At 48.1% G+C, this 22,817-nt stretch overlaps 1 protein-coding gene across 1 annotated transcript; it reads left to right on the top strand.

The window, feature by feature from the left end:
- The first annotated feature begins 302 nt into the window (after positions 1-302).
- On the top strand, positions 303-22,508 carry LOC116365371 (potassium voltage-gated channel subfamily H member 3-like). The gene is made up of 5 exons (XM_031818026.1): positions 303-492; positions 17,198-17,542; positions 21,493-21,726; positions 22,000-22,146; positions 22,306-22,508. The coding sequence occupies exons 1-5, from the start codon at positions 303-305 to the stop codon at positions 22,458-22,460; spliced, it is 1,071 nt and encodes a 356-aa protein (XP_031673886.1). The 3' UTR covers positions 22,461-22,508.
- The last annotated feature ends 309 nt before the right edge of the window (positions 22,509-22,817 follow it).

The following is a 22,817-nucleotide window of genomic DNA, read 5'->3' as shown; positions in this document are numbered from 1 at the left end:
ACGGTACCTCAGAAAGCTCCAGGAGACGGTACCTCAGAAAGCCCCAGGAGACGGTACCTCAGAAAGTCCCAGGAGACGGTACCTCAGAAAGCCCCAGGGCACAGATGCAGGAGACGGTACCTCAGAAAGCCCCAGGACACAGCGGCAGGAGACGGTACCTCAGAAAGCCCCAGGAGACGGTACCTCAGAAAGCCCCAGGGCTCAGCAGCAGGAGACGGTACCTCAGAAAGCCCCAGGAGACGGTACCTCTGAAAGCCCCAGGAGACGGTACCTCTGAAAGCCCCAGGAGACGGTACCTCAGAATGCCCCAGGAGACGGTACCTCAGAAAGCCCCAGGAGACGGTACCTCAGAAAGCTCCAGGAGACGGTACATCAGAAAGCCCCAGGAGACAGTACCTCAGAAAGCTCCAGGAGACGGTACCTCAGAAAGCCCCAGGAGACGGTACCTCAGAAAGCCCCAGGAGACGGTACCTCAGAAAGCCCCAGGAGACGGTACCTCAGAAAGCAGAAACCTTATGGTTGACATTTTACCTTCAACTTGTTATTGCCCGGTCCGGGACTCTCTGAAAAGGTCCTAGCAGTCCCTTCCCATGGAGCATACTGTGTAAGATGCAGCTCTCTCTCTCTCTCCCTCACTATCTCTCTCTTTCACACACACACACACACACACACACACACACACACACACACACACACACACACCACACACACACACACACACACACACACACACACACACACACACACACACACACACACACACACACACATACACACACACACACACATACACACACACATACACACACACACACACACACACACACATACACACACACACACAGGCCCTGGGGACTGAGCCCTCAGTAGTCCAGTCTTTCTGAACCAGAGGCCCTGGGGACTGAGCCCTCAGTAGTCCAGTCTTTCTAAACCAGAGGCCCTGGGGACTGAGCCCTCAGTAGTCCAGTCTTTCTAAACCAGAGGCCCTGGGGACTGAGCCCTCAGTAGTCCAGTCTTTCTAAACCAGAGGCCCTGGGGACTGAGCCCTCAGTAGTCCAGTCTTTCTAAACCAGAGGCCCTGGGGACTGAGCCCTCAGTAGTCCAGTCTTTCTAAACCAGAGGCCCTAGGGACTGAGCCCTCAGTAGTCCAGTCTTTCTAAACCAGAGGCCCTGGGGACTGAGCCCTCAGTAGTCCAGTGTTTCTAAACCAGAGGCCCTGGGGACTGAGCCCTCAGTAGTCCAGTGTTTCTAAACCAGAGGCCCTGGGGACTGAGCCCTCAGTAGTCCAGTCTTTCTAAACCAGAGGCCCTGGGGACTGAGCCCTCAGTAGTCCAGTGTTTCTAAACCAGAGGCCCAGGGGACTGAGCCCTCAGTAGTCCAGTCTTTCTGAACCAGAGGCCCTGGGGACTGAGCCCTCAGTAGTCCAGTGTTTCTGAACCAGAGGCCCTGGGGACTGAGCCCTCAGTAGTCCAGTGTTTCTGAACCAGAGGCCCTGGGGACTGAGCCCTCAGTAGTCCAGTCTTTCTAAACCAGAGGCCCTGGGGACTGAGCCCTCAGTAGTCCAGTGTTTCTGTGGGAAGAGCAGCAGTGTGTACACGCCTCACTGACTGCCACAATACCAGGGTCACTGAAATACGGAAATAAAAGTATCTAATGAAGTTTCTCGAAGTTGACGCTTCGATGCAACTGTGCTCTAACTGAAGAACAGGAGGAACGGTTTGGCAGGGAGAGGGAGGGGAAAGATGGGGGGGGGGGACTTCCCAGAGTAACGAGAGAAGAGAGGGCAAGCTTTGATGTTGGAGCAACGCTGTAGTGTAAACTTTTGATTTAAACATCCCCCGTATCCCATAACAACTCGCTCCCTCCCATCCTCCCCCCTCCTCCTTCCATACATTACCTTCAGTACCACTTCCTCCATCCTCCCCCCTCCTCCTTCCATACATTACCTTCAGTACCACTTCCTCCATCCTCCCCCCTCCTCCTTCCATACCTTACCTTCAGTACCACTTCCTCCATCCTCCCCCCTCCTCCTTCTATACATTACCTTCAGTACCACTTCCTCCATCCTCCCCCCTCCTCCTTCCATACATTACCTTCAGTACCACTTCCTCCATCCTCCCCCCTCCTCCTTCCATACATTACCTTCAGTACCACTTCCTCCATCCTCCCCCATCCTCCTTTCATACATTACCTTCAGTACCACTTCCTCTATCCTCCCCCTCCTCCTTCTATACATTACCTTCAGTACCACTTCCTCCATCCTCCCCCCTCCTCCTTCCATACATTACCTTCAGTACCACTTCCTCCATCCTCCCCCCTCCTCCTTCCATACCTTACCTTCAGTACCACTTCCTCCCTCCTCCCCCCTCCTCCTTCCATACATTACCTTCAGTACCACTTCCTCCATTCCCATTCCCCTCCAATCCAACCTTAGTCTAAGCATTGTTTGTTGGAGAGCCAGACCCCTTCAAGTGGTTTCTCCTTTCTTCTTCTCTCTTCTCTTTTATCGAGCCTCCATGAATAAGAAGCCTTTGAATTCATCTTTGATGAGGCCTTAAAACCCGGCATCCCGTTATTTATGGAAAAGCTTCCACATCACATGCATGTTTGTATGTGTACAGGGACATCCATTAGACGTTAGGCATCGGGAACATTAAACGATAGTGTTGTACAAATGGTTTGATCAGCTGCATGGATTCACCACTGAAATGTTTGCTTTTGATAACATCTGGAAAGGCTTATATTGCTTTGAACATGAACATACATGCACACTCATATGAACAGATACACACACACACATACAAACGCTGTGTTTTTGGTGTTGCAAATGGGTGTTTCTAATTTGAGATGCTTCTAATGATGTGATTAGATGTAGTGTTTGACAGAGAGGCGAATGGTCATCTGTTTCCCAAAGCTTCAGCTTGAGTAGAGAACAGCAACAACCCCTACAGCCTCTCTCATCTCAGTAAGGGGACTCACCTGGCCTGCCTGATGCTGGGATCAGAGGAGGAGGAGGAGGACAGGGGGAGAGGAGAAGGACAGGGGAGGAGGTGAGGAGGAGGAGAGGACAGGGGGAGGGGAGGAGGACAGGAGGAGAGGACAGGGGGAGGAGGAGGAGGAGGACAGGAGGAGGAGGAGGAGAGGAGGACAGGGAGAGGAGGAGGAGGAGGACAGGAGGAGGACAGGGGGAGGAGAGGAGGAGGACAGGGGGAGGAGAGGAGGAGGACAGGGGAGGAGGTGAGAGAGGAGGGGAGGACAGGGTGAGAGGAGAAGGGTACAGGGGAGGAGGACAGGGGGAGGAGGACATGAGGAGATGAGAGGAGGAGGAGGAGAGACAGGGGAGGGGAGGAGGACAGAGGAGAGGACAGGGGGAGGAGAGAGGATGAGAGGAAGAAGGACAGGGGAGGAGGTGAGGAGAGGGGGAGAGGAACGGGGAGAGGAGAAGGGACAGGGGGAGGAGACAGGGGGAGGAGGACAGTGGAGAAGGAGGAGAAAGGAGGAGTAAGGAGGACAGGGGGAGGAGAGTGAGGATAGACAAGGGGGAGGGGGAGAGGTAGGAGAGTAGGACAGGGGAGGGGAGGATTAGGAGGAGGATGTAGGAGGGGAAGAGGATGAGAGGGGAGGAGAGTGAGGAGGACAGGGGGAGGTGAGGAGGAGGAGAGGACAGGGGAGGGGAGGAGACAGGCGGAGAGGACAGGGGGAGGAGGAGGAGAGGACAGGAGGAGGAGGAGGAGAGTGACAGGGAGAGGAGGAGGAGGAGGACAGGAGGAGGACAGGGGGGAGAGAGGAGGACAGGGGAGGAGAGGAGGAGGACAGGGGAGGAGGTGAGGAGAGGAGGAGAGGACAGGGGAGAGGAGAAGGACAGGGGAGGAGCAGGGGGAGGAGACAGGAGAGAGGAGAGGAGGAGGAGGAGAGGACAGGGGAGGGAGGAGGACAGGAGGAGGGACAGGGGGAGGAGGAGAGGAGGAGAGGAGAAGGACAGGGGAGGAGGTGAGGAGAGGGGGAGAGGACAGGGGAGAGGAGAAGGACAGGGGAGGAGGACAGGGGGAGGAGGACAGGAGGACAGGAGGAGAGGAGGAGAAGGAGGAGAAGGAGGACAGGGGAGGAGAGGAGGACAGGGGGAGGGGGGAGGAGGAGAGGAGGACAGGGAGGGGAGGAGGAGGAGGAGGAGGAGGAGAGAGGAGGAGTGGAGGAGGAGGAGGAGGAGGAGGAGAGGAGGAGAGGGGAGGAGAGGAGGAGGACAGGGGGAGGAGGAGAGGAGAGGGGAGGAGGAGGAGGAGGAGGACAGGAGGAGGACAGGGGGAGGAGATGAGGAGGACAGGGGGAGGAGGAGAGGAGGAGGACAGGGGGAGCGGAGAGGAGGAGGACAGGGGAGGAGGAGAGGAGGAGGAGAGGAGGAGGACAGGGGGAGGAGAAGAGAGGAGGACAGGGGGAGGAGGACAGGAGGAGACAGGGGAGGAGAGGAGGAGGACAGGGGGAGGAGGAGAGGAGGAGACAGGGGGAGGAGAGGAGGAGGACAGGGAAGGAGAGGAGGAGGACAGGGGAAGGAGAGGAGGAGGAGGAGAGGAGGAGAGGAGAAGGACAGGGGGAGTGAGGAGAGGGGGAGAGGACAGGGGAGAGGAGAAGGACAGGGGAGGAGGACAGGGGGAGGAGGACAGGAGGAGAAGGAGGAGAAGGAGGAGAGGAGGACAGGGGAGGGGGAGAGAGGAGAGAGGACAGGGAGGGGAGAGGAGGAGGAGGAGGAGGAGGAGGAGAGGAGGAGGAGGAGAGGAGGAGGAGGAGGAGAGGAGGACGGGGAGGAGAGGAGGAGGACAGGGAGAGGAGAGAGGACAGGGAGAGGAGGAGGAGGAGGAGGACAGGAGGAGGACAGGGGGAGGAGATGAGGAGGACAGGGGAGGAGGAGAGGAGGAGGAGGGGGAGGCGGAGAGGAGGAGGACAGGGGAGGAGGACAGGAGGAGGAGAGGAGGAGGACAGGGGGAGGAGAAGAGGAGGAGGACAGGGGAGGAGGACAGGAGGAGGACAGGGGAGAGAGGAGGAGGACAGGGGGAGGAGAGAGGAGGAGGACAGGGGGAGGAGAGGAGGAGGACAGGGGAAGGAGAGGAGGAGGACAGGGGGAGGAGGTGAGGAGGAGGCCAGGGGGAGGAGAGGAGGAGGAGAGGAGAGGACAGGGGAGGAGAGGAGGAGAGGAGGAGACAGGGGGGGAGGAGGAGGAGAGGAGGAGGACAGGGGGAGGAGAGGAGGAGGAAGAGGAGGGAGGACAGGTGGAGGAGAGGAGGAGGACAGGGGGAGGAGAGGAGAGGAGAGGAGGAGGACAGGTGGAGGCGAGGAGGAGGACAGGGAGGAGAGGAGGAGGAGAGGAGAGGACAGGGAGGCGAGGAGGAGGACAGGGGGGGACAGGTGGAGGCCCTCTTTGTTTTGTTGTTGTACTAATTTGACATTTTACAGATTCCTGTGTCATCAAGTTCCTCAAGTGTGGTAATTAAGAGCAGCAGGTCACTCCTGAATGAGGCCTAAATGCAAACATGGCCACTGCCAATCAGCTGCAGGCAGGGGGTGGAGGGCTGTGGTAGACACACAGGGACTCTCCCTCTCTCTTTCCCTGGGGAATTGTTATGGGAGAGAGAGAGGTTTTAACTTCAGTTCATGGAACATGGGACCAACACGCTAAATGCTGCGTTAATATTTTAGTTCAGTATAAAAAAGAAAATAGGAAATACAGACACGACACACTACGAATATTGAGCTCTCTGGAAATGGTTTATGCTCATGGAAAAACAATCGGATAGACCGTCATAGCCTTTCATTGTATATCATTGTATATGAATTTACTGTAATTGGCTTTTGAAATATAAGAGAAACGACTAAATGGGAAAATGTAAATGAAACTTTCTCCAAAGTCACATATGTTTTGATGGAGAACTGCATTACGCATTGGTCTTATCCTCATACCTGCCATATGTTTTGATGGAGAACTGCATTACGCATTGGTCTTATCCTCATACCTGCCATATGTTTTGATGGAGAACTGCATTACGCATTGGTCTTATCCTCATACCTGCCATATGTTTTGATGGAGAACTGCATTACGCATTGGTCTTATCCTCATACCTGCCATATGTTTTGATGGAGAACTGCATTACGCATTGGTCTTATCCTCATACCTGCCATATGTTTTGATGGAGAACTGCATTACGCATTGGTCTTATCCTCATACCTGCCATATGTTTTGATGGAGAACTGCATTACGCATTGGTCTTATCCTCATACCTGCCATATGTTTTGATGGAGAACATGCATTACGCATTGGTTCTTTATCCTCATACCTGCCATATGTTTTGATGAGAACTGCATTACGGCATTGTGGTCTTATCCTCATACCTGACCATTATGTTTTGATGGAGAAACTGCTTAGCATTGGTCTTATCATGTTTCTGGAGACTGCATGATGTTTTGAGGGAGAACTGCATTATCTCATTGGTCTTATCATCTAACTGCATATGTTTTGATGGAGAAATGTCATTGACGCAGTTTGAGTCCTTATCCTCATACCTGCCATATGTTTTGATGGAGAACTGCATTAACGCCTATGGGTCTTATCCTACATTACCTTGCCATATGTTTGATGGAGAACTGCCATACGCATTGGTCTTATCCTCATACCTGCCATATGTTTTGATGGAGAACTGCATTACGCATTTGGTTCTTATCTCATACCTGCCCATATGTTTGATGGATAACTGCATTACGCATTGGTCTTTTATCCTCATAACTGCCCATATGTTTTGATGGAGAACTGCATTACGCATTGGTCTTATCCTCATACCTGCCATATGTTTTGATGGAGAACTGCATTACGCATTGGTCTTATCCTCATACTGCCATATGTTTGATGGAGAACTGCATTACGCATTGGTCTTATCCTCATACCTGCCATATGTTTTGATGGAGAACTGCATTACGCATTGGTCTTATCCTCATACCTGCCATATGTTTTGATGGAGAACTGCATTACGCATTGGTCTTATCCTCATACCTGCCATATGTTTTGATGGAGAACTGCATTACGCATTGGTCTTATCCTCATACCTGCCATATGTTTTGATGGAGAACTGCATTACGCATTGGTCTTATCCTCATACCTGCCATATGTTTTGATGGAGAACTGCATTACGCATGGTCTTATCCTCATACCTGCCATATGTTTTGATGGAGAACTGCATTACGCATTGGTCTTATCCTCATACCTGCCATATGTTTTGATGGAGAACTGCATTACGCATTGGTCTTATCCTCATACCTGCCATATGTTTTGATGGAGAACTGCATTACGCATTGGTCTTATCCTCATACCTGCCATATGTTTTGATGGAGAACTGCATTACGCATTGGTCTTATCCTCATACCTGCCATATGTTTTGATGGAGAACTGCATTACGCATTGGTCTTATCCTCATACCTGCCATATGTTTTGATGGAGAACTGCATTACGCATTGGTCTTATCCTCATACCTGCCATATGTTTTGATGGAGAACTGCATTACGCATTGGTCTTATCCTCATACCTGCCATATGTTTTGATGGAGAACTGCATTACGCATTGGTCTTATCCTCATACCTGCCATATGTTTTGATGGAGAACTGCATTACGCATTGGTCTTATCCTCATACCTGCCATATGTTTTGATGGAGAACTGCATTACGCATTGGTCTTATCCTCATACCTGCCATATGTTTGATGGAGAACTGCATTACGCATTGGTCTTATCCTCATACCTGCCATATGTTTTGATGGAGAACTGCATTACGCATTGGTCTTATCCTCATACCTGCCATATGTTTTGATGGAGAACTGCATTACGCATTGGTCTTATCCTCATACCTGCCATATGTTTTGATGGAGAACTGCATTACGCATTGGTCTTATCCTCATACCTGCCATATGTTTTGATGGAGAACTGCATTACGCATTGGTCTTATCCTCATACCTGCCATATGTTTTGATGGAGAACTGCATTACGCATTGGTCTTATCCTCATACCTGCCATATGTTTTGATGGAGAACTGCATTACGCATTGGTCTTATCCTCATACCTGCCATATGTTTTGATGGAGAACTGCATTACGCATTGGTCTTATCCTCATACCTGCCATATGTTTTGATGGAGAACTGCATTACGCATTGGTCTTATCCTCATACCTGCCATATGTTTTGATGGAGAACTGCATTACGCATTGGTCTTATCCTCATACCTGCCATATGTTTTGATGGAGAACTGCATTACGCATTGGTCTTATCCTCATACCTGCCATATGTTTTGATGGAGAACTGCATTACGCATTGGTCTTATCCTCATACCTGCCATATGTTTTGATGGAGAACTGCATTACGCATTGGTCTTATCCTCATACCTGCCATATGTTTTGATGGAGAACTGCATTACGCATTGGTCTTATCCTCATACCTGCCATATGTTTTGATGGAGAACTGCATTACGCATTGGTCTTATCCTCATACCTGCCATATGTTTTGATGGAGAACTGCATTACGCATTGGTCTTATCCTCATACCTGCCATATGTTTTGATGGAGAACTGCATTACGCATTGGTCTTATCCTCATACCTGCCATATGTTTTGATGGAGAACTGCATTACGCATTGGTCTTATCCTCATACCTGCCATATGTTTTGATGGAGAACTGCATTACGCATTGGTCTTATCCTCATACCTGCCATATGTTTTGATGGAGAACTGCATTACGCATTGGTCTTATCCTCATACCTGCCATATGTTTTGATGGAGAACTGCATTACGCATTGGTCTTATCCTCATACCTGCCATATGTTTTGATGGAGAACTGCATTACGCATTGGTCTTATCCTCATACCTGCCATATGTTTTGATGGAGAACTGCATTACGCATTGGTCTTATCCTCATACCTGCCATATGTTTTGATGGAGAACTGCATTACGCATTGGTCTTATCCTCATACCTGCCATATGTTTTGATGGAGAACTGCATTACGCATTGGTCTTATCCTCATACCTGCCATATGTTTTGATGGAGAACTGCATTACGCATTGGTCTTATCCTCATACCTGCCATATGTTTTGATGGAGAACTGCATTACGCATTGGTCTTATCCTCATACCTGCCATATGTTTTGATGGAGAACTGCATTACGCATTGGTCTTATCCTCATACCTGCCATATGTTTTGATGGAGAACTGCATTACGCATTGGTCTTATCCTCATACCTGCCATATGTTTTGATGGAGAACTGCATTACGCATTGGTCTTATCCTCATACCTGCCATATGTTTTGATGGAGAACTGCATTACGCATTGGTCTTATCCTCATACCTGCCATATGTTTTGATGGAGAACTGCATTACGCATTGGTCTTATCCTCATACCTGCCATATGTTTTGATGGAGAACTGCATTACGCATTGGTCTTATCCTCATACCTGCCATATGTTTTGATGGAGAACTGCATTACGCATTGGTCTTATCCTCATACCTGCCATATGTTTTGATGGAGAACTGCATTACGCATTGGTCTTATCCTCATACCTGCCATATGTTTTGATGGAGAACTGCATACGCATTGGTCTTATCCTCATACCTGCCATATGTTTTGATGGAGAACTGCATTACGCATTGGTCTTATCCTCATACCTGCCATATGTTTTGATGGAGAACTGCATTACGCATTGGTCTTATCCTCATACCTGCCATATGTTTTGATGGAGAACTGCATTACGCATTGGTCTTATCCTCATACCTGCCATATGTTTTGATGGAGAACTGCATTACGCATTGGTCTTATCCTCATACTGCCATATGTTTGATGGAGAACTGCATTACGCATTGGTCTTATCCTCATACCTGCCATATGTTTTGATGGAGAACTGCATTACGCATTGGTCTTATCCTCATACCTGCCATATGTTTTGATGGAGAACTGCATTACGCATTGGTCTTATCCTCATACCTGCCATATGTTTTGATGGAGAACTGCATTACGCATTGGTCTTATCCTCATACCTGCCATATGTTTTGATGGAGAACTGCATTACGCATTGGTCTTATCCTCATACCTGCCATATGTTTTGATGGAGAACTGCATTACGCATTGGTCTTATCCTCATACCTGCCATATGTTTTGATGGAGAACTGCATTACGCATTGGTCTTATCCTCATTACCTGCCATATGTTTTGATGGAGAACTGCATTACGCATTGGTCTTATCCTCCTTCTCTCTCTTCAGACACACAGGCAGGTAGCAAGAGACATTTTAACATACCAATTAGGATCTGGCTAAAAAATACTTGAATTACTTGAAAAAAAAGAATACTTGAATTACTTGACACATTGGAAAGAATTAACAAAAAAACAGAGCAAACTAGAATGCTATTTGGCCCTAAACAGAGAGTACACAGTAGCAGAATACCTGACCACTGTGACTGACCCAAACTTAAGGAAAGCTTTGACTATGTACAGACTTAGTGAGCATAGCCTTGCTATTGAGAAAGACCGCTGTAGGCAGACCTGGCTCTCAAGAGAAGACAGGCTATGTGCTCACTGCCCACAAAATGAGGTGGAAACTGAGCTGCACTTCCTAACCTCCTGCCCAATGTATGACCATATTAGAGACACATATTTCCCTCAGATTACACAGATCCACAAAGAATTCAAAAACAAATCCAATTTTGATAAACTCCCAGCAGCAATATTTGCATCACAGCAGCAATATTTGTGACCTGTTGCCACAAGAAAAGGTCAACCAGTGAAGAACAAACACCATTGTAAATACAACCCATATTTATGCTTATTTATTTTCCCTTGTGTTCTTTAACCATTTGTACATCATTCCAACACTGTATATATACATAATATGACATTTGTAATGTCTTTATTGTTTTGAAACTTCTGTATGTGTAATGTTTACTGTTAATTTGTATTGTTTATTTCACTTTTGTATATTATCTACCTCACTTGCTTTGGCAATGTTAACACATGTTTCCCATGCCAATACAGCCCCTTGAATTGAATTGAATTGAGAGAGAGGATGGCATTTTTCAACAGTGATTGTTTTTTTTCTGTGGGCTCACTGGCCACCAGGAGAAACACAAGCCCCCCTGGTTTCTGCTTGAGAAGACCAACACACAACTAAACAGTAGCAATACAAGAATCATCTCCCCTCCCCTGCCACTCTCATTGTCTTGGTGTGTTTAAGAAAAGCTGTCTCTAATGAGGGGCTAATAGGTGGGATTCAGCCCCAATTCAGTTCCTCTCCGGGGTATTGTTGGTATTGTAACGGCTGCCTGGGCTCCAGCTGTAGAGTCTGCGGGGGACATACGTGTGAATGGGGATGACATGCAAATCTATTGGGCTAAAACAAGGTTCTTTTGTATTGACTGTCAATGACAATCAAGAGGTTGAGAGGGGTGTTGGTAGGGTGGGTAGTGGACACTGAGGTTGGTAGGGGTGTTGGTGGGTAGTGGACACTGAGGTTGGTAGGGGTGTTGGTGGGGTGGGTAGTGGACACTGAGGTTGCGAGGGGTGTTGGTGGGGTGGGTAGTGGACACTGAGGTTGAGAGGGGTGTTGGTGGGGTGGGTAGTGGACACTGAGGTTGAGAGGGGTGTTGGTAGGGTGGGTAGTGTACACTGAGGTTGGTAGGGGTGTTGGTAGGGTGGGTAGTGTACACTGAGGTTGGTAGGGGTGTTGGTGGGGTGGGTAGTGGACACTGAGGTTGGTAGGGGTGTTGGTGGGGAGTGGACACTGAGGTTGGTAGGGGTGTTGGTGGGGTGGGTAGTGGACACTGAGGTTGGTAGGGGTGTTGGTGGGGTGGGTAGTGGACACTGAGGTTGGTAGGGGTGTTGGTGGGGTGGGGTAGTGGACACTGAGGTTGCGAGGGGTGTTGGTGGGGTGGGTAGTGGACACTGAGGTTGAGAGGGGTGTTGGTGGGGTGGGTAGTGGACACTGAGGTTGAGAGGGGTGTTGGTAGGGTGGGTAGTGTACACTGAGGTTGGTAGGGGTGTTGGTAGGGTGGGTAGTGGACACTGAGGTTGGTAGGGGTGTTGGTGGGGTGGGTAGTGGACACTGAGGTTGAGAGGGGTGTTGGTGGGGTGGGTAGTGGACACTGAGGTTGGTAGGGGTGTTGGTGGGGTGGGTAGTGGACACTGAGGTTGGTAGGGGGTGTTGGTGGGGTGGGTAGTGGACACTGAGGTTGAGAGGGGTGTTGGTAGGGTGGGTAGTGTACACTGAGGTTGGTAGGGGTGTTGGTAGGGTGGGTAGTGGACACTGAGGTCAAGAGGGGTGTTGGTAGGGTGGGTAGTGTACACTGAGGTTGAGAGGGGTGTTGGTAGGGTGGGTAGTGGACACTGAGGTTGAGAGGGGTGTTGGTAGGTTGGGTAGTGGACACTGAGGTTGAGAGGGGTGTTGGTAGGGTGGGTAGTTGACACTGAGGTTGAGAGGGGTGTTGGTAGGGTGGGTAGTGGACACTGAGGTTGAGAGGGGTGTTGGTAGGGTGGGTAGTGGACACTGAGGTTGAGAGGGGTGTTGGTAGGGTGGGTAGTGGACACTGAGGTTGAGAGGGGTGTTTGGTAGTGTGGGTAGTGGACACTGAGGTTGAGAGGGGTGTTGGTAGGGTGGGTAGTGGACACTGAGGTTGAGAGGGGTGTTGGTAGGGTGGGTAGTGGACACTGAGGTTGAGAGGGGTGTTGGTAGGGTGGGTAGTGGACACTGAGGTTGAGAGGGGTGTTGGTAGGGTGGGTAGTGGACACTGAGGTTGAGAGGGGTGTGGTTAGGGTGGGTAGTGGACACTGAGGTTGAGAGGGGTGTTGGTAGGGTGGGTAGTGGACACTGAGGTTGAGAGGGTTTGGTAGGGTGGGTAGTGGACACTGAGGTTGAGAGGGGTGTTGGTAGGGTGGGTAGTGGACACTGAGGTTGAGAGGGGTGTTGGTAGGGTGGTAGTGGACACTGAGGTTGAGAGGGGTGTTGGTAGGGTGGGTAGTGTACACTGAGGTTGAGAGGGGTGTTGGTAGGGTGGGTAGTGGACACTGAGGTTGAGAGGGGTGTTGGTAGGGTGGGTAGTGGACACTGAGGTTGAGAGGGGTGTTGGTAGGGTGGGTAGTGTACACTGAGGTTGAGAGGGGTGTTGGTAGGGTGGGTAGTGGACACTGAGGTTTAGAGGGGTGTTGGTAGGGTGGGTAGTGGACACTGAGGTTGAGAGGGGTGTTGGTAGGGTGGGTAGTGTACACTGAGGTTGAGAGGGGTGTTGGTAGGGTGGGGTAGTGTACACTGAGGTTGAGAGGGGTGTTGGTAGGGTGGGTAGTGGACACTGAGGTTGAGAGGGGTGTTGGTAGGGTGGGTAGTGTACACTGAGGTTGAGAGGGGTGTTGGTAGGGTGGGTAGTGGACACTGAGGTTGAGAGGGGGTGTTGGTAGGGTGGGTAGTGTACACTGAGGTTGAGAGGGGTGTTGGTAGGGTGGGTAGTGGACACTGAGGTTGAGAGGGGTGTGGGTAGTGTACACTGTCTCTCTCTTTCTGCTCCCCCTGGTCTTTCATTCTGCCCACCTCCACTGTCTACATTAGTGTTGTTTGTAGGCTGGCTAGTCTTTCATTCTGCCCACCTCCACTGTCTACATTAGTGTTGTTTGTAGGCTGGCTAGTCTTTCATTCTGCCCACCTCCACTGTCTACATTAGTGTTGTTTGTAGGCTGGCTAGTCTTTCATTCTGCCCACCTCTACTGTCTACATTAGTGTTGTTTGTAGGCTGGCTAGTCTTTCATTCTGCCCACCTCCACTGTCTACATTAGTGTTGTTTGTAGGCTGGCTAGTCTTTCATTCTGCCCACCTCCACTGTCTACATTAGTGTTGTTTGTAGGCTGGCTAGTCTTTCATTCTGCCCACCTCCACTGTCTACATTAGTGTTGTTTGTAGGCTGGCTAGTCTTTCATTCTGCCCACCTCCACTGTCTACATTAGTGATTGTAGGCTGGCTAGTCTTTCATTCTGCCCACCTCCACTGTCTACATTAGTGTTGTTTGTAGGCTGGCTAGTCTTTCATCTGTCCAGTGTTTTTATGTTCTGTGCTCTTCAGCACAAAGGCTCCTCTACCTCACCTCTGGGTTGGTTTTGATGAGTACACCAATTGTAAAGGGGTCTCCATAGAAACAGGTGCAGGAACCTCCTCTGTTCCTGACTGAAGATGCACACACACACACACACGCACGCACGCATGTACACACTAACACACACACACACACATGCATGAGTTACAAGACAATGCAAGCCGACCACACACACACACACACACACACACACGAGTAACAGACAATACAAGCCAACCACACACACACATGAGTAACAGACAATACAAGCCAACCACACACACATGAGTAACAGACAATACAAGACAACCACACACACATGAGTAACAGACAATACAATCCAACCACACACATGAGTAACAGACAATACAATCCAACCACACACACATGAGTAACAGACAATGCAAGACAACCACACACACACACACATGAGTAACAGACAATACAAGCCAACCACACACACACACGAGTAACAGACAATACAAGCCAACCACACACACACACATGAGTAACAGACAATACAAGCCAACCACACACACATGAGTAACAGACAATACAAGACAACCACACACACATGAGTAACAGACAATACAATCCAACCACACACACATGAGTAACAGACAATACAAGACAACCACACACACATGAGTAACAGACAATACAAGACAACCACACACACATGAGTAACAGACAATACAATCCAACCACCCACACATGAGTAACAGACAATACAATCCAACCACACACACATGAGTAACAGACAATGCAAGACAACCAACCACACACACATGAGTAACAGACAATACAATCCAACCACACACACATGAGTAACAGACAAATCAAGACAACCACACACACATGAGTAACAGACAAATCAAGACAACCACACACACATGAGTAACAGACAATACAAGACAACCACACACACATGAGTAACAGACAAATCAAGACAACCACACACACATGAGTAACAGACAAATCAAGACAACCACAAGCTCCTTGGGATTTGTAAGGATGTGCTGGATGTTTATTGTATCAGAGTAACACATTTGTTAATGTGGTAAAAGAGTATACGGTATCTAGTAGTAAGTCAATTAACACACAGAAATATTTAAGAGGGCCAGTTTGCAGTTACGTTGTACTTTGCATAACTAAATACTGTAATAGTTACATATACACACATATTGTCACATGTCGTCCTTTCTCCTGCTTTTTAAATCGTCTAGTTTCAGCTGTCAATGCCCTGTGATGGCTATGGATCTGACTATGAACAAACAGCTCCACCGTGTGGTAGTAAGGTGGATACACAGCACACGGGTCAATAATCTACCACTCCAAAACTGTCAGTTGTTGGCTATTCAGAATGTTCCGAAAGAACTGCTCCCAGAGGCGGTCCTGTAGTCAGCTGCTACTCTTGTTCCAACCCAGTAATAATTCGTCATATTCAACTAATCAACTTTAAACACTTGTTTAGTTGAATCATATCTGTTAGTGCAGTTCACTTTTTTTTATGAAGAAAGACTAACTAGTGTTTGTTCAATTCGTTGTCTATCAGGTTTTATTCAGCTCGTTTCATCAAACTGTGAATCACTGAGTCACTTTCTCAATGAATCTTCCCTCGCTTTTTTGTGTCCTCTCTCCTCGCACCCTTCTCAAGACGTATCGGAGAAAGTCTGAACAGGGGGAGGCCCTTCTCGGATACGCTCGAGCAGGAGGCAGGGAGCTGGAATGCGAGGAATTGAGGTACAATGAGTTGAGTCTGACTGTTATTTGACTATGCTGCCCATTTCCAGTTTTATTCTGCCGCTAGTTGAATCATTCATTTATAGTTTTCTTCGACAGCTCGTTGAATCATCCATGTATAGTTTATCTTCACCACTAGATGGCAGGCTAACCCTTCTCCTTTATTCCCCATCAGTGTCGACACCTCCAGTAGCAGACAGTCAGACAGACAGACACAGTCTTATATTTATTTTATAACAAATTATCTACAAAATATATATTTTAAACATGCTACTATTCAATAGCATGATCTGATATAAGTAAAGTGTAACAAATACAGTACACTGCAACAAAAATAAGGGCTCTTTGCAGTTCTATATAGAACCTTTTTGAGAGCCATACATGAAGCGGGATATTGAACCCTTCCGCTTTATACAAGCTTTTGGCACAACTCATTATATCAGGAAATACACGGCACATAGACTCGATCTGGGCTCTATGTAAATAGAGCCAGTGCTTGATAAAGCGCCATCGAGATCTTACGGTCTTTCAAACAACCGTCACTAGAGGGCGCTCCACTCCATCTAAAAAATAATAAGATGACGAAATGCAGACACCACAAGCTATGAACGTTCAGTTGTCGAGAAATTATTTATGCTCATGGAAAAACAATCGGATAGACCGTCATAGCCTTTCATTGTATATCATTGTATATGAATTGACTGTAATTGGCTTTTGAAATATAAGAGAAACGACTAAATGGGAAAATGTAAATGAAACTTTCTCCAAAGTCACATATGTTTTGATGGAGAACTGCATTACGCATTGGTCTTATCCTCATACCTGCCATATGTTTTGATGGAGAACTGCATTACGCATTGGTCTTATCCTCATACCTGCCATATGTTTTGATGGAGAACTGCATTACGCATTGGTCTTATCCTCATACCTGCCATATGTTTTGATGGAGAACTGCATTACGCATTGGTCTTATCCTCATACCTGCCATATGTTTTGATGGAGAACTGCATTACGCATTGGTCTTATCCTCATACCTGCCATATGTTTTGATGGAGAACTGCATTACGCATTGGTCTTATCCTCATACCTGCCATATGTTTTGATGGAGAACTGCATTACGCATTGGTCTTATCCTCATACCTGCCTGTGTGTCTGAAGAGAGAGAACGAGTACATGATATAAGAGGAGAGAGAGAGAGAGAGCGAGAGAGAGAGAGAGAGAGCGAGCGAGAGAAGCCTACCTAGGCTAGGTATGTAACATTGAGGAGCAGAGCGCAGCAGCACTTATGCAGCGATGCGCACGTTGCAGCCGTTAACATTCCTCGTGTGTTCCAGTTCACAAATGTAGTCAAACAAACACTGCCTACCAATCATCATCTGGCCACCCACAACAATCGGATATTACTTTCCTTCTTCTCTTTGTTTGTGACCATTTGAGTGGTCAACCCCGCGGTCTAAAAGTGGAGCCCCGAGGATCTCGGATCGGCGCGCTCCTACAGGGGCTCGGAGGCGCGCCCGGGGCTTCCAGATTTTTGCCCGGTTTCGTCGCAGCGGAGACCGATGCCTCGAATCGCCGAGACCGGAGAGGGTCTCAACGGTCTAGAACGCCAGCGACGAGGGGTCGTCTGGCGCCACAGAACACCTTCCTAGACACAATTGCAAACCGTTTTGATGGGACCCGTAAGTAGCCACTCCACTGGCGCCTTTCTGCCAGGTGACGCGCATACACACAAAACGCTATGCGCGTCAAGTCTAGGAAATGTTTTCAAACACATTTTATTGTAAAAAAAAAAATACGAATATGCAACCCTTATGTAGCAATATATTATAAGAACGTGTCTCAAGGACCTGAGGTGTCCTGATGCGTTGATGTTTATCTAGGACAGGGCTCTCATAGTTACATGAGTTACATGAGTTCTCATAGTTACATGAGTTACATGAGTTCTCATAGTTACATGAGTTCTCATAGTTACATGAGTTACATGAGTTCTCATAGTTACATGAGTTACATAGTTAGACGTTTTCCGATGTTCCTTTGACATGACTGTAGTTTTACAGGGCCATGTATTACATCCCAGGAGGCAAGCTCCTCTTAACCCTCATATACATGTCTAAAAACTAATCAGGGCCATGTATTACATCCCAGGAGGCAAGCTCCTCTTAACCCTCATATACATGTCTAAAAACTAATCAGGGCCATGTATTACATCCCAGGAGGCAAGCTCCTCTTAACCCTCATATACATGTCTAAAAACTAATCAGATACATGACTAGCTGAACCAGGGGTGAATTGAAGATAGATTACCTGGGATGTGCATATAGGCTAAATGAACTCCAACATACATTAAGACAGATGCAGTCTCCCAGGTAGCCCTGTCTTGCAGTCAGATGACCAAATCGCCCTCTAGTGGCCTCATGGGTGGAATATTATTCATTATTTTTATAATTAATCAATAAATGTTAGGTTTTTTTAACGCCTAAAATACTGTGTTTTTGTGTTAAACGGTTTGATATATTTCAGTGTTGTGTGATTTATATAAAGTGTAATATTGGGATACAAACTCTAAATGTAATACATTTCAACTCTATATCTGACATGATACAGGTAGATACTGTTGTTAAGCCCATAACCATGTGTGTGAGGTAGATACTGTTGTTAAACCCATAACCATGTGTGTGAGGTAGATACTGTTGTTAAGCCCATAACCATGTGTGTGAGGTGGATACTGTTGTTAAACCCATAACCATGTGTGTGAGGTGGATACTGTTGTTAAGCCCATAACCATGTGTGTGAGGTGGATACTGTTGTTAAACCCATAACCATGTGTGTGAGGTGGATACTGTTGTTAAACCCATAACCATGTGTGTGAGGTGGATACTGTTGTTAAGCCCATAACCATGTGTGTGAGGTAGATACTGTTGTTAAGCCCATAACCATGTGTGTGAGGTGGATACTGTTGTTAAACCCATAACCATGTGTGTGAGGTGGATACTGTTGTTAAACCCATAACCATGTGTGTGAGGTGGATACTGTTGTTAAACCCATAACCATGTGTGTGAGGTGGATACTGTTGTTAAGCCCATAACCATGTGTGTGAGGTGGATACTGTTGTTAAGCCCATAACCATGTGTGTGAGGTGGATACTGTTGTTAAGCCCATAACCATGTGTGTGAGGTGGATACTGTTGTTACAAAGTAGATTTGTTTAAGATGACCAAGAAACGGTCTGTGTGACCCTGGTTTAGTCCACTGCAGTAAATTAATTAGTAAAGTCGTGTGTACTGGATTTCCCCATGGCTTTCAAACGCCATAATATTACAGTGTGTGTGTGTGTGTGTGGTGTGTGTGTGTGTGTGTGTGTGGTGTGTGTGTACCCCTCCCTTGCAGTCTCTTATATGACGGCATGGTAACATCACCATCAACTCCATATTGCAGCCTAACACAGATTGATTTCCCATAACTCCTTTGTGTCAAAGTGGGGCCTTTGGTCTATGGGTGATTAGTGTGTGACAGGTGAGGGGGTGGTGTAGGTAGGTAGGTGTTGACCTAATATGACAGTCTCAGGACGGTTACAAAGCCCAGTGTAATGGCAGCACTGAGACAGCTTTCCACAACACTGCACATGCTGGGGAAGGGTTGACGTTGTACTTGCTGTTCCTCACATGTGCAGCCGGGAGGCTGTGTTTGTGTTTGTCTCAGAGAGCTAAAACAGAATAAGAGAGGGAGAAAGAGTAAGACAGAGAGACTCAGAGACCTGTCAGTGTGGTGCTAGGACAACAATCTGTCCCTCAACATCTGTAAGACCAAGGAGCTGATCGTAGACTACAAGAGAAATAGGGGAGAGCACGCCCCCATCCACATTGACAAAAGCTGGAGCGGGTCGAGAGCTTCAAGTTCCTTGGCGTCTACATCACTAAGGACGTAACATGGTCCACTCACACCCACACAGTCGTGAAGAGGGCACAGCTCCTCTTCCCCCTCAGGAGGATGAAAACATTTGACATGGGCCTTCGGATCCTCAAAAAGTTATACAGCTGCACCACCGAGAGCATCTTGATTGGCTGCATCACCGCTTGGTATGGCAAATGCACCGCAAAGCACTACAGAGGTTTGTGTGGACAGCCCAGTACATCACTGGGGCTGAGCTCCCTGCCACCCAGGACCTCTATACATTCTTTATGTCATCTCGCTCTCATGCTTCCAACTGCTGGATGAGGTGTATTGTAATATCAAGCATAATAATCTCTTCCATTGACTTCAAATCAGGAGCCACGTGCCTCAGTGTACCAGGGCTTCTGAATGGCTGTCTATAAGCACAGCACAGTCTCTTCCTCTCCTCTCTTCCTGTGATACCTTACTGTTGGTGGCTCCTGGATTGACAGATCTCTAGGTCTTGGTGTTCAAGTCCAAGGCAAATGAGATGGATACCACAGAAATAATCTGTGATAATCCATTCATGTGCAGAGATAGGAATGGATTATAGCAGATTATTTTGTAGCGTCCTGTCCATCTCATTGAGTATGGACATTACTAGGATCACATGTTGTCATGGTTACTAAGGTGGGGTAGTCATTGAGTATGGATGAGATCAGATGGGAACCACAGCTGTGCAGCAACTTTAGATATTACTAGGATCACCTCTTTTCATTGTAGCTGAGGTGGGGTAGTCATTGTTTTTATCCCCATCAGAGATTAAAAGCATTACATTTTGGCCATTTCTTTCTCTCCCTCCCTCCCTCCCTCCCTCCCTCCCTCCCTCCCTCCCTCCCTCCCTCCCTCCCTCCCTCCCTCCCTCCCTCCCTCCCTCCCTCCCTCCCTCCCTCCCTCCCTCTCTATATTATACACATTCTTCACAGTGAGTGCCCCAGTCCTACAGATCCTATTTCTGTAAAGGACTCAACATCTCCTGCAGAGTGAATTGTTCTCCTGTAGAGCCCCTAAAGCCTACTAATCAAACAACTAAATTACCCATAGAAATATTCAAGAGGCCGTATCTCCGTCAAGCGCCAGGCAGCGCCACTCCAATCCCCCTACCACCCTTGACTCAAACAGGAACTGCATTTATATGTAATTGATGTCTTGACTTCATTCATGCATGAATTAACACAGTTCTGTTTGTTGCCTTTGGCCCCTGATGCCCTTAATTTAAGCCAAGCTATGTGATTTGTTAGGTTTGCTCTTTCGTTCCCATACTCAGCCAGAGACCCGGCTTGGAGCAAAAACACAGCCTCATCGCCCTTCACAAAGACTCACAGAGTCTGGCATGTAATCCAGAGAAACATATGATTCAACTTTTATGCAAAGTTCAAAGGAGGTCTCTTTGATGTTCTTTATCCCAGATAGCATTTGAAACTCGTCCCGTCTGTCTGTCTGTCTGTCTTTCTTTCTTTCTTTCGCTCTCTCTCTCTCTCTCTCTCTCTCTCTCTCTCTCTGTCTCCCTCTCTCTCTCTCTCTCTCTCTCTCTCTCTCTCTGTCTCTCTCTCTCTCTCTGTCTCCCTCTCTCTCTCTCTCTCTCTCTCTCTCTCTCTCTCTCTCTGTCTCTCTCTCTCTCTACTCTCTCTCTCTCTCTCTCTCTCTCTCTCTCTCTCTCTCTCTCTCTCTCTCTCTCTCTCTCTCTCTCTCTCTCTCAGACAGTAACTTTGTCCTGGGTAACGCCCAGGTGCAGTCGCTCTACCCCATCGTCTACTGCTCGGACGGCTTCTGCGAGCTGACCGGCTTCGCCCGCGGTGAGCTGATGCAAAAGAGCTGCAGGTGTCACTTCCTGTATGGCTCGGACACCAGCGAGAGCCTAAACACTCAGATCCAAAAGGCTCTGGACGAGCGGCAGGAATTTAAGACTGAGTGCATCCTGTACAAGAAGGGGGGTAAGGAAGGGAACCATCTTGGTTCTAGTTGACAGAGATTAGTCAGTGGTCTGGTAAGACTTTCTCCACAGGTCCCTCAAGGGGTTTCTATGGCTTTTTCTCAAATGCATCTATTCCCCTTCATCAAAGTCATTAGTCTAGTTTTCACTTGCTCAGTTGTTTCAGATAATTGCAGATGAAGGAGAGGACAGATGATCAAGGCCATTGAGACAGAGCCTATATGTTTTACTCCTCTCTGACCTATGGTTGTCTGTGTGTCTGTCTGTATCTCAGGAGAGCAGTTCTGGTGTCTGCTGGACATAGTGCCCATCAAGAATGAGAAGGGAGAGGTAGTGCTGTTCCTGGTCTCCCACAAGGACATCACAGCGACCAGGAAGGACCAGCAGGACCAGGGGGACCATGGACAAGACTCAGACACTGGTGAGGGAGAGAGGGGATGGAGGGAGAGGGATTGACAGTTACCTGATGAACAATGAATACGCTAATTACAGTACATCAAAAGGATCTTGTCTCCCTCCACCCCCACCCCTCGGCCTTGTCTCTCCCTCCACCCCCACCCCTCGGCCTGCCGGTCCCCAGACGAGGAGACAGGTCTGGAGGTGCACCAGATCACCCGCCCCCCAGGCTTTGACCACAACCGCCGGCGTAGTCGGGCCGTACTCTACCAGTTGTCTGGCCACTTGCAGAAACAGGACAAGAGCAAGCTCAAGATCAACAACGTGAGTACACTGTAACACATGGAGGGACAGTTACAGAAAACATCTTTGCAGTTAGCTACTGGAATTATATAGAGCTGTAAAGAGCGATGCATTATGGGGGGTCTGTTAGAGCGCTGTGTCGCACGACACGTCCCCATATCACCCAGTTAGCAACATGTTTGTCCAATACATCTCACATCATCCTATCACTCTTATGTTCTCCAATACAGCCCATATCTCATCCTATCACTCTTATGTTCTCCAATACTGCCCATATCTCATCCTATCACTCTTATGTTCTCCAATACAGCCCATATCTCATCCTATCACTCTTATGTTCTCCAATACAGCCCATATCTCATCCTATCACTCTTATGTTCTCCAATACATCCC

The sequence above is a fragment of the Oncorhynchus kisutch genome, unplaced genomic scaffold, assembly GCF_002021735.2.
Source record: "Oncorhynchus kisutch isolate 150728-3 unplaced genomic scaffold, Okis_V2 scaffold1231, whole genome shotgun sequence".
Classification (NCBI taxonomy): Eukaryota; Metazoa; Chordata; class Actinopteri; order Salmoniformes; family Salmonidae; genus Oncorhynchus; species Oncorhynchus kisutch.
Note: the sequence above shows the minus strand (reverse complement) of the source record. Positions and strands in the feature narration are given on the sequence as shown.

What these genes read in the sequence shown, in the direction of transcription:
- LOC116365371 (XM_031818026.1), top strand. Translation starts at nt 303, where the DNA reads ATGCCCCAGGAGACGGTACCTCAGAAAGCCCCAGGAGACGGTACCTCA. An exon ending in CATCCTGTACAAGAAGGGGG is followed by an intron (nt 21,727 to 21,999) that starts GTAAGGAAGGGA and finishes TCTGTATCTCAG; the next exon opens with GAGAGCAGTTCTGGTGTCTG. An exon ending in TGGACAAGACTCAGACACTG is followed by an intron (nt 22,147 to 22,305) that starts GTGAGGGAGAGA and finishes GCCGGTCCCCAG; the next exon opens with ACGAGGAGACAGGTCTGGAG.